The sequence below is a fragment of the Metopolophium dirhodum genome, chromosome 9 (assembly GCF_019925205.1).
Source record: "Metopolophium dirhodum isolate CAU chromosome 9, ASM1992520v1, whole genome shotgun sequence".
Lineage (NCBI taxonomy): Eukaryota > Metazoa > Arthropoda > Insecta > Hemiptera > Aphididae > Metopolophium > Metopolophium dirhodum.
In genome coordinates, this window is record NC_083568.1 from 29,271,979 (window position 1) to 29,282,177 (window position 10,199).

The 10,199-nt window shown below is 28.0% G+C and overlaps 2 protein-coding genes across 4 annotated transcripts; one reads left to right on the forward strand and one right to left on the reverse strand.

Moving 5' to 3' along the window:
* Window positions 1-312: 312 nt before the first annotated feature.
* LOC132952699 (cysteine desulfurase) lies at window positions 313-5,288 on the forward strand. 3 transcript variants are annotated; one of them, XM_061025083.1, is made up of 11 exons: window positions 313-590; window positions 820-896; window positions 1,067-1,183; window positions 1,249-1,386; window positions 1,457-1,649; window positions 1,711-1,845; window positions 1,917-2,074; window positions 2,541-2,812; window positions 3,564-3,653; window positions 3,737-3,839; window positions 4,828-5,288. In XM_061025083.1, the coding sequence occupies exons 1-10, from the start codon at window positions 515-517 to the stop codon at window positions 3,798-3,800; spliced, it is 1,320 nt and encodes a 439-aa protein (XP_060881066.1). In that variant the 5' UTR covers window positions 313-514; the 3' UTR covers window positions 3,801-3,839; window positions 4,828-5,288. The 3 variants fall into 3 exon arrangements, with proteins under 3 accessions (XP_060881066.1, XP_060881067.1, XP_060881069.1); XM_061025084.1 differs by having other exon boundaries at window positions 5,016-5,288; XM_061025086.1 differs by having other exon boundaries at window positions 820-855.
* Window positions 3,798-7,498, reverse strand: LOC132952700 (uncharacterized). Its single transcript, XM_061025087.1, has 6 exons — window positions 7,403-7,498; window positions 7,190-7,285; window positions 5,029-5,182; window positions 4,818-4,970; window positions 4,634-4,762; window positions 3,798-4,574 (listed from the first exon to the last, which is right to left on the reverse strand). The coding sequence occupies exons 2-6, from the start codon at window positions 7,220-7,222 to the stop codon at window positions 4,432-4,434; spliced, it is 612 nt and encodes a 203-aa protein (XP_060881070.1). The 5' UTR covers window positions 7,223-7,285; window positions 7,403-7,498; the 3' UTR covers window positions 3,798-4,431.
* Between the last annotated feature and the right edge of the window lie 2,701 nt (window positions 7,499-10,199).

Sequence of the window (10,199 nt, forward strand, 5' to 3'; positions counted from 1 at the left end):
ACAACCACTGAACCACTACTACAACCATTGTGGATTAATCAAACACATTATTATACTTACTACTTTTTTATAGGTAGAGGTATATTAAATGAAATATATTTAATTTGATTAACTTAATCGATGGTCTTCTTTGTCGTGGGTATAACTGTTACATATCACGTCATATTCACGATATAATAGTTTAATTAAATAAATAATATTATTACCTATTTAAATTAATTAATTAAATATTATTTTCGCGCATTTCGCTTCCGCAGTTCCACGGTATTCGTAATCCACAGTTCGCACTGGACGATAACAGTGATAACAATAACAATCTGTGTGATAACGATAACGTCATACCGTGCAAGTTTAGTAGGGCTTCAAGTTAATATTTTAAAATACCACAGACTACAACAACTCTATTCATTTTTCCAAATTTTTTATTACTCACACTCAAACAATTACATAATACATAAACTACTTCAGTTCGGTTTACATTTCAATAGTAATTAGTACACTGTAAAAAAAAAAAATGGCTTGCAGAAACGTCAATGTTCACAATTTGTCGAAACTTGTCAGATATTTTTCACAAAAAACCACCGAACAAGGTAAGTGCAAGCTTAAGACATCGCTGACATCGGTGAATAATAATTTTAATTCAGTGGGACAAAATGCAAATAATAATATAAGGTTCACCATTGATATAGAGGTGCCTAACATTGCAGTCTGAAATATATTTTCTTCCCTTCGATTTTAATGAAAATTGAAAATTATAAAATGTAATGTCAATATAATGGACTGGTAATCTTAATAAGACTTGTATTTTTCATTTTTTAGAAACAAAAGTTGCCTCCAGAATGGGATTTTTAAAAGGTAAACCATTGTATTTAGATGCACAAGCCACAACCCCTCTGGTGAGTTGTACCCATTGATTTTAAAATAAATTTCAGGCATGGGCAGTACCTAGTAATTAAGGAAAAAATATTCCTTATAATCCCCATGCCTGTTAAAATTTATAACTGGATAAATGTTTCTATCATTTTTATTATAACTACAGTTGTGAGATATTTTTATTATTTTCTAGGATCCTAGAGTTTTGGATGCTATGATGCCCTACATGACACATAGTTATGGAAACCCACATTCTCGTACACATATGTATGGTTGGGAAAGCGAAGAAGCTGTGGAAACCGCTAGACAGGTATTTTATTTTCAATACAATTTTAATTAATAGATTTTTGATTATAATTTTGAGAATATTTTTAGCATATATCAAACTTGATAGGCGCCAATCCCAAAGAAATAATATTCACATCCGGGGCAACAGAATCTAATAATTTAGCCATTAAAGGAATTGCTCATTTTTATGGAGCTAAGAAACGACATATTATTACTACACAAACGGTTAGTATATCAACATTTTATTTATTTATTTTATATCAATCAATACATTGACATTTTATTTGTGGAATAGGAACATAAATGTGTTTTAGATTCTTGCCGTGCTTTGGAAGGTGAAGGTTTCGAAGTAACATATTTACCAGTTTGTTCAACGGGTATAATTTCTCTTGATGAATTAGAATCTGCTATACGCCCTGATACTGCACTTGTTTCCATCATGGCTGTAAATAATGAAATTGGAGTAAAACAACCAATAAAAGAAATTGGTGAAAACAATTTAAAAAATAATATATCTAAAACAAATTTATAATTTAATTATTTTTATAGGAAAATTATGCAAGTCAAAAAAGGTGTTTTTCCATACTGATGCAGCTCAAGCTGTTGGTAAGATTACTGTTGATGTTAATGATCAAAATATTGATCTGATGTCTATAAGTGGACATAAGTTATATGGGCCAAAAGGTATGAAGTTGAAAAGTTAAAACTAGTCTTAATGTTATATAGATATTATTAAAATGTATTTTTATAAAAAGGTATCGGAGCACTGTTTGTTCGGCGTAAGCCAAGAGTACGTTTAGAACCTCTACAGAGTGGAGGTGGTCAAGAACGAGGCTTAAGGAGTGGAACGGTTCCAACACCAATAGTTGTAGGATTCGGTGAAGCATGTAGGATAGCTAAAGAAGAAATGGAGGTTAATAAAAACATTTAAAAATACAATTAATTAATTTTAAATTGTTATTTATTAAGAGGACGTATGTGTTGTCTTCGTCTTACAACATAGCAAAAACTGTTTTGCGCGGGACAACTTTTATCTTTCTGTGTTTGTAGTAGTAGCTCCAAAATGTCTGAACATATAGGGTAGAAAATGATCTATGCAACAGCGTGCCAATATTTAAGATAACATAAATGCAATATAAGTTATTTGCTTCTAAACATTTGGTTTTTTTGTTTGTTTTTTTCATTTGCTTATAAGAAATGATTAACTAGTGCTATTAAAAAAAAGGACGCTGTTGCTGAGATAAAGTTTTTCTTGAAAGAAAAGTTATCCCGCGCAAAACAGTTTTTGCTATGTTGTACATTTGTAAGACTGAGACGACACATGCGGGTGTGACATGATATTATAATCATATACCTATATCATGTTTTTTTTTACTTAGTATGATCATGCATGGATGATAAAACTTTCAAATTTACTACTGGAAAAAATTTCTAAGAATCTCCCAGAAGTTGTTCGCAATGGTGATGATGTTCATACTTATCCAGGTTGTTTAAATTTATCGTTTGCATTCGTTGAGGGAGAGTCTCTTCTTATGGCCCTCAAAGACATTGCTTTGTCAAGTGGTAGTGCATGTACATCCGCATCTTTGGAGCCTTCATATGTGTTACGTGCTATTGGAGCTGATGAAGACTTGGCACATTCTTCTATTAGGTAGTATTATTTGTCTACTCAGTTAAACTATACAATTTTATCGTTATAAATAAAAACTGCATTTTAAAGTAAAATTTAAATATTCTTATATAGTTAAAATTATGAGAATTATTCCCTATTATGTGTTTTTACAAAAAAATATAATATTTTCGGTTTTAACAGTATCTATTATGAAAATTATTAATTTTGTCCTTAATTTGTTTTTTACAATCATTAAATTATAATTTTTTTTTAATTATTAATTCATTAATTATATTATTATTTATGTGTTATAACAATAACAAAAATAACAAATTTAATACATTTTTGAATATGTTCTGGGAACCCAATGTTTTACTTTTACTTCAGTCTTCTAAACTAGGGCGTACTAGTAGACAAAATATGGCATAAAAACAAAAACAAAATTATTGTCACATGTCTAATAGAAATAAAATAAATGTATGTAATAAAAAAAAATTACTTAATATTAATATTTATGTGTTTTGGATGCCCGCAGTTCTGCACATAGTGTTCTGAATAATTTATCTTGTATACTTATATTTCACCAACAATTTAAATATATTTTTACCTTGATGTAAGTTTTTATTGTTTAATTAATAGAAATATTCACTAATATCTAAAAATTGTATATAAACATTTGTTTTAAAATGAAGTTTCAAAAACCTTACACAAATCATACTGCATAGCTCCAGTAAAAATATTTAAAAACATACAAATTGCTTCTTTATAACTCATAACTAATATCTTATAGATTTGGTTTTGGTCGTTTTACAACCGTGGACGAAGTTGAATATACTGCTGAAAAATGTATAAAACATGTTCGACGTCTACGAGAAATGAGGTAAGTTTTTCAAATAAATATACTGAATTAGAATTAATAACTTATAAATACACTTTATTATAATTTACACTTAACTTCTTTAGTCCATTGTGGGAAATGCATCAAGAAGGAATTGACATAAAATCTATCAAGTGGTCTCAACATTAAAGTTCAACTAATCACATCTCATTAGTGATTTTGGATTAGGTATGTGATATTATATCTGTGGTTAGTAAATATAGATTTATACATTGAAGATGTATGTCTGAATCAGAAAAATATTATACTAATCAAAAATAAAATAGTTATAGAGCAGTGCAATTTAATGTATTGATCTTAATTCTTAAATAAATATGATTTATAACTCTGTTCAAATAATGTATTTATTTTTAAAAAAATAACACAACTAGGTTATCAATACCTTTAGAATATTTAGAATATTTTTAAATATCCATTAATAATATCTAATAATTTATTTAATGTAATCAGGTCTTCTGCATTTAATACATGATTTAACATTTACAAAACATAATTGTGTTTGAAATGTTGTTCATCACTAATTAAATATGAATTTTGTTATTCGCAGTACAACTTTTTTCAAAACAAAACATATTTATGAATAAATAATTCAAAATTTAAATCAGTGTCTATAGCTATCAGTTTCCATTTAAATCCACATAAATCATCACGTATTACTTATAATTGTCATTACTTTAAACTTTGTGTACAATGCAACATAATTCATAATATTTTTTAAAAATAATTTTTATTTATTAACTAAGACACTTTATTATTTAATTTAAACTGTTATAAGATTTGGTGTAATTTCATCAGCTATATGTTTACGACGTGGTTTCATAACATTCAAAACATTGACCAATGTTGCTAGACGACCGCTCAGTACATTCTCTGGTTCTTCGTCTAGCTTTTCCACAGAAGAATCTATAAATTTGTTGAATAAAATTAGGTAAAACATAACAATACTAATTTAACACTCATACCAAAATCTGATGATTTTGGAGACTTTTTTAAACTTGGCGAGGCAGTTTTAGTTGATGATAATACTTCATCAGACTCCTCTACTGTTTCGTTGCTAGGAATTTCAAGCTCTGACTGAAGTCGTTTTAGTGCTATGTAATTGTATTGTAAAGTTAACACATACATAACATTAATTACAGTTAATACCTTTTAACAGGTCCATGTTGTCCATTTCGGTATCACTCAATAGTCGTAATTGTTTGCAAAATTTTGTCGCAATCTTACGACGTACAAAATCAGCTTCTATCTCTTGTTTAGTCCTAGGAATTCGAAATCTTACACAACAGCACATAAACACCACTATAAAATATATTATTGCTTAAAAAAATTTAATTTTGTATACAGCTGTAAAATGTACCTAGTGTAAAGAAGACGGTCATGATGAAAAAAATAATGTGCCATACACGATAACCATTGTATAACTGTAACTCTAACCATTCCTCATCTGGTATAAAGGATGGGACTAGAGGATCTGAAGTTGTTGTTGTTGTATGATCATTTATTGCCATCACCTTAATGCAAATTATATAAGTATTTAAATGTTTTATAAATTACTGTTGCTGTTATTATTTTATTTTTTTGTAAATAAATCCACTTGATAAAGTGTACAGAACATTAGTTGCTATATTTATACTATTATTGCTTCAAATAATTTATCAATCATCACATTGCAAAAAATATTATTGGTCAATTCAAATTTTATTTTATTTGAATAATATTATTTTTTTTTTGTGCACTATAAATCAAACTCGATCCTTATGCTGTCCTTAAATATTTCATAGTTGTATTCATACACCAACATATATTCAAATGTCACCGGTATATATGACCAGTATAACGATAACTTAATAATCCAATCATAATGATATTATTTATTATTATTAAAATGTTTGATTTCTCTAAGTAAAAAATATAGCAAATAATAATATGAAGTGATTCTTATTCTTTCTGTTTTTGTATATGGTACTTTGAGTATTTTAACTTAAAGTCATGAAATGGAGCAATGGCAACAATGTAATGCTTGCTTACGCAGATGACATTGTAGTATTGGAAGATACCAACAAATGAAAATTATGTTGTTATAAAGATCGCAGTCTAATAATTATTCATAATTGAGTTTAGTCTCAAAAAGAGTTTTGTTATCAACGGAAATAAAACTAAATACCTATAGTAATGACTAGACGTCTAAACATGTGGTGAACAAGGTAGCTCTAAAAGTAAGTCCATTTGAGCAAATGGATAGTTGAAATACTTATGAATCAATATAAACTTAGAAAATAACATGCATAACGAAATTCTGTTTACAATGAATAGTTAGGTACTGCAAATAAATCATATTTTTCCATGCACAGTTCTAGGCTACTGTCCAAATGGCCAAATGGCCAAGCACTGTGAAAACGGTTTACGGTTCAGTCCGTGCCACAATAAAAAATTAGCTTTCATCCAATGCCTCGAAAGAGAAACTGTATACTTTTCATCTTCGACCAATAGTAGTGTATGCATGATGCATATGACTATATGAGACATATTGTCTATAAGTCAATACACAGGGGGGGGGAGGGGTGAGCGAAGATAAAATTCTTACTTTCGGAGAAAAATTTTTGCGGAGAGTTCACGAATCTGTTCGAAATCAAAACGGGGATTATAAGAGAAGAAAAAACGATAATCTTGAAAGGTTGTAAAACAAGCCAATTATAAGATAGTTCCTAAAAGCAAAAAGATTGAAGTGTGCTGGCCACGTTTGGCGGGCTGATGAAAGTCTATTACGAGATGTCCTGATCAGAAACCCAACGAGAAAACCTCGTCAGACATGGTTAGATAGGGTGAGAGAGGACATCTCAGATATCGATGCGTGAACAGAAATGGATGGTGTAATGAATCGAGATATAGAAGGAGAAATTTGGTAGAAGCGTACAATAAAGGCCTCAAAATCCTTTATAATAATACAAAAAAAGTATGGTATTTTGAATAGGCTCATGCTTCTAACAATTATTATAATATAGTTTGGTAGGTACCTACATACCTATATATTTTACCTAATAGAAATAATTAGTATTTATTATATACAGTTATATTTTAGCTAAAACGCCAAATGTCAACGAGGTACATTCCCTAATTAAAAGCTTTTGATACCCATCGATGTAGAATTGTGTTTTAAACGATATGTAAACAATGTTTACTAAACATCTCTCCGAACCAAATAACTTTAAATAGTTACCAAGACGAAATTTTTGACGAGTCGTTATTTTTACCGAAGAGTAGATAAACCTAAGTATTTAAATTAATCCATAAAAAAAAAAACGTTTTGTCAACTAGCTAATGAATTACATACCATATTCTCAGCTCAATATAGTTTTATTATTATACAAAGAAAATAGACTTCGAATATTCACATAGTTATATTAAATCATATAAAATAGTGTGCAAACTGCAAACTATATAGGTAAGCTGTAATATATTGTCTAAAGCATGAGCATATCAATATCTATAGGTATATGAACGTGTTTTTAGTCGCTTACATCATCAAACGGCGAACAACTTTGTCGAGACATTATCCCTGTACGCGGCCCATCAATGCACTAAAGTCCCTTGAAATTTTGTTTTGTTTTTTTGCCCTGCGAAATACAAGTACCACACCCATTTATGATAGTTTTTAATTTCGGTGTACAAACGATAAAGGAATGACACGCAACTTACAAAGTCACAAACATGTGCCACACCTAAATACTTACCTATGTAATAATAACACGATACGGTAGACCTGTAGATTTATCACAAACGCCAATGTTTGTATATATGTGACAATTGTAATAGAAAGCTATATTCCAATTACTTATACATTGTTATTGATCTGATAGAAATAATTTATTAATTTGAGAAGTTATGATGTATCGGATATCCTCATAAACCATTATACATATTACAAAGCCAATTATAGATATTTCCTTTTTTATTATTAGTTACTTAACGAAAATTGACAAAATTACATATAGGTAAATTGCATGTAGATATTTTTGCTTAGTAATTTATAGGTGACCCACTTGGACGAGTGTGTTGTAAGTTCTAACATAAAATATTATTATTTATAATATAATATACGCATTTTAGTAGCGCTTTCGCCGCATTCTTAAACATCCTTTAAACAGTTCCGATAAACTATTTTTTGAAATAAGATTGTCTAAATTTCCGACTGATCATCAATTAGGTCTGCTATATCTGCTATTATAGTTATTAGTTGGATCGTTATTTATCGATTCGATTGTTTTAATTCTCCCGAAATATTACTTTATATTAGATGTTAAAAATAACAAACCATATTATTGTATAGGTAACCCTAGTCCCTAGGCACCTAGATATTATACAGAAAAAAATTAAAATAAATTTTGCAATATATTCAAGTCACGAATATTCAAATATTCTTAAAGTTTTTTTTTATTTTTTTATTTTTGTGTCTATCATCACCTTTTAGGACAGGAAAAATGCTTGGATTTTCTTCAACAGTAACTTTTCTGATAGGAAAGTGAATCTAGTTGGTACTTTGGGGGGTCAAAAGTAAACATTTCCAGTAGTTTTCAAAAGCGACGAGAAAAACAAAAGAAAAATTAAGGAAAAACGGGAATTTTTACGCAAATTCTGTTTTTGATCTGATTTTGGTTTTTGGTGTAACTCTAAAACAAATGACCGTAGGTACATGACATTTTGACTGAATGTTTATATTGGCATTTTCTATACACTATATTATTTTCCAAATATTTTGACTTATTTTGAGCTGTTTACGGACATTTTCAGTTTCCATTTTTTTTAGTTTTTTTTTCTATAAATATCAATAACATTTTATTTGCTGGTTAAAAAAGCTTAACAATTTAATAGAAGGCTCCTAGGTTATTGTTTCAAAGGCAGATAAAAAAAATTAAAAATCTATAGTCACAATTTTTTTTTTAAATCTAAGATTTGAAAATATAATACAAGATTTCTAATAAGTTTGTCTACCTCTATCAAAAAAAAAATGTCTACAAGAAAGTCAAATTCTTTTATGAGCGTTTGAAATTCATATTTTTAATTTTGATATTCACTCGATTTCTCGTGTAACGATTTTCTTATTTTGTTGTAATTAAAAAACGAATGAATGTAGATACTTGAAAATTTCACTGAATATATTAGCATTTTCTATACATGATAAAATGTATACAATAATTTGACTCTTTTTGAGTTGTTTACGCCTTACGGACATAGTCAGTTTTCAATTTTTTTAGTTTTTTTTTCTATAATTATCAATAAAATTTTATTTGTTGGGTAAAAAAGCATGAACATTTAATGCAAGGCTCCTGATATATTGTTACAATAGCAGTTGAAAAATATTAAAAATGCATAGACACAGTTTTTTTTTATAAGCATTTTAAGTTCGAATGTTGACAAAATGTATCAAATTTAAAATTTAATAATTATTTTGTAGTTAAAATTTGTAAAATGTTCAACTTTTATAGCTAACGATTGAAAATTTAAAACTAGGTTCCACGTATATATAGGTAAATATATAAATTACTTTATTGATTATTCACAATAATATCATCAAATATACTTAGTAATATCATAGACTGACTGACTGTTTTCGCTCAGAATCGTTTTTCTTATACAATGATATTATATCATTGACTTCAAATTTAACACCATCCATTACAGTGACCCACTTGTCACCTACTGTACAGCAGAGCAACATTCACTTACCCACTTTTTTAAATTTAAAACAATAGTAACAACATATGTACCTATATTTATTTTATAGTAATTTTACTACTAATTTAAATTAAATGTTAAGTTCTTAACTTGTATATTATTTTTACTGTTAGGTATTCTAATTTTTAATTGCAATTAATATAATGATTAGTGATTACTATTTATTAGTTAATAATATTAATATTTAATGGTTTTAATTTTTCTATGAACGCAACATAAAGGTAAGTACGTATACGTATTGGCTATTACCTACAGGCTACAGGATTGTTCTTGTGAAATAGGTATAATACATTATTTTATACACGCACCTACTTATAATTTAAAAGTTATTACAATTTTAACTTATAACGATAATATATTTTTACGCTTTAATTTTTTAAGCATGCTTTATCCATGCAGATATGCAAAGAACCACATTTTTAATTTAATTTTCCTATTAGGTAAAATTATATTCTTATTAAAATATCGATGTAATTATTATACGTGCGAATACCTAATGAACTTTCAGTATTTTATTCATATACCAACTACACATTTTTTATGCTGCTTAATAAAGCAATACAAGTTCAAACAATAGTTCACGATTATTGATTTTTATTTTTTAATGAAGATTATCGTAATTTGGTAATTTAATTATTTTAAAATGCTTTTGGATAATAACAAAATGTCGATGAAAAAAATAGTAGTCACCACAGTTATAAACAATATCTGTTTGTCACATAGTCGATTGTAATTTGTAATTAATTCTGATAAAATGTATAAAATATATCAAACATAATATTATAATAGTAATTG

Excerpts from the sequence above, each read along its gene's own strand:
- LOC132952699 (XM_061025083.1), top strand. The coding sequence starts at position 515 with ATGGCTTGCAGAAACGTCAATGTTCACAATTTGTCGAAACTTGTCAGA. Across the intron at positions 897-1,066 it reads CACAAGCCACAACCCCTCTG|GATCCTAGAGTTTTGGATGC; the intron begins GTGAGTTGTACC and ends ATTATTTTCTAG. Across the intron at positions 1,846-1,916 it reads TAAGTTATATGGGCCAAAAG|GTATCGGAGCACTGTTTGTT; the intron begins GTATGAAGTTGA and ends TTTTATAAAAAG.
- LOC132952700 (XM_061025087.1), bottom strand. The coding sequence starts at position 7,222 with ATGTCTCGACAAAGTTGTTCGCCGTTTGATGAT. Across the intron at positions 5,183-7,189 it reads GTTGTTCGCCGTTTGATGAT|GTGATGGCAATAAATGATCA; the intron begins GTAAGCGACTAA and ends ATTTGCATTAAG. Across the intron at positions 4,971-5,028 it reads GACCGTCTTCTTTACACTAG|TGGTGTTTATGTGCTGTTGT; the intron begins GTACATTTTACA and ends TATATTTTATAG.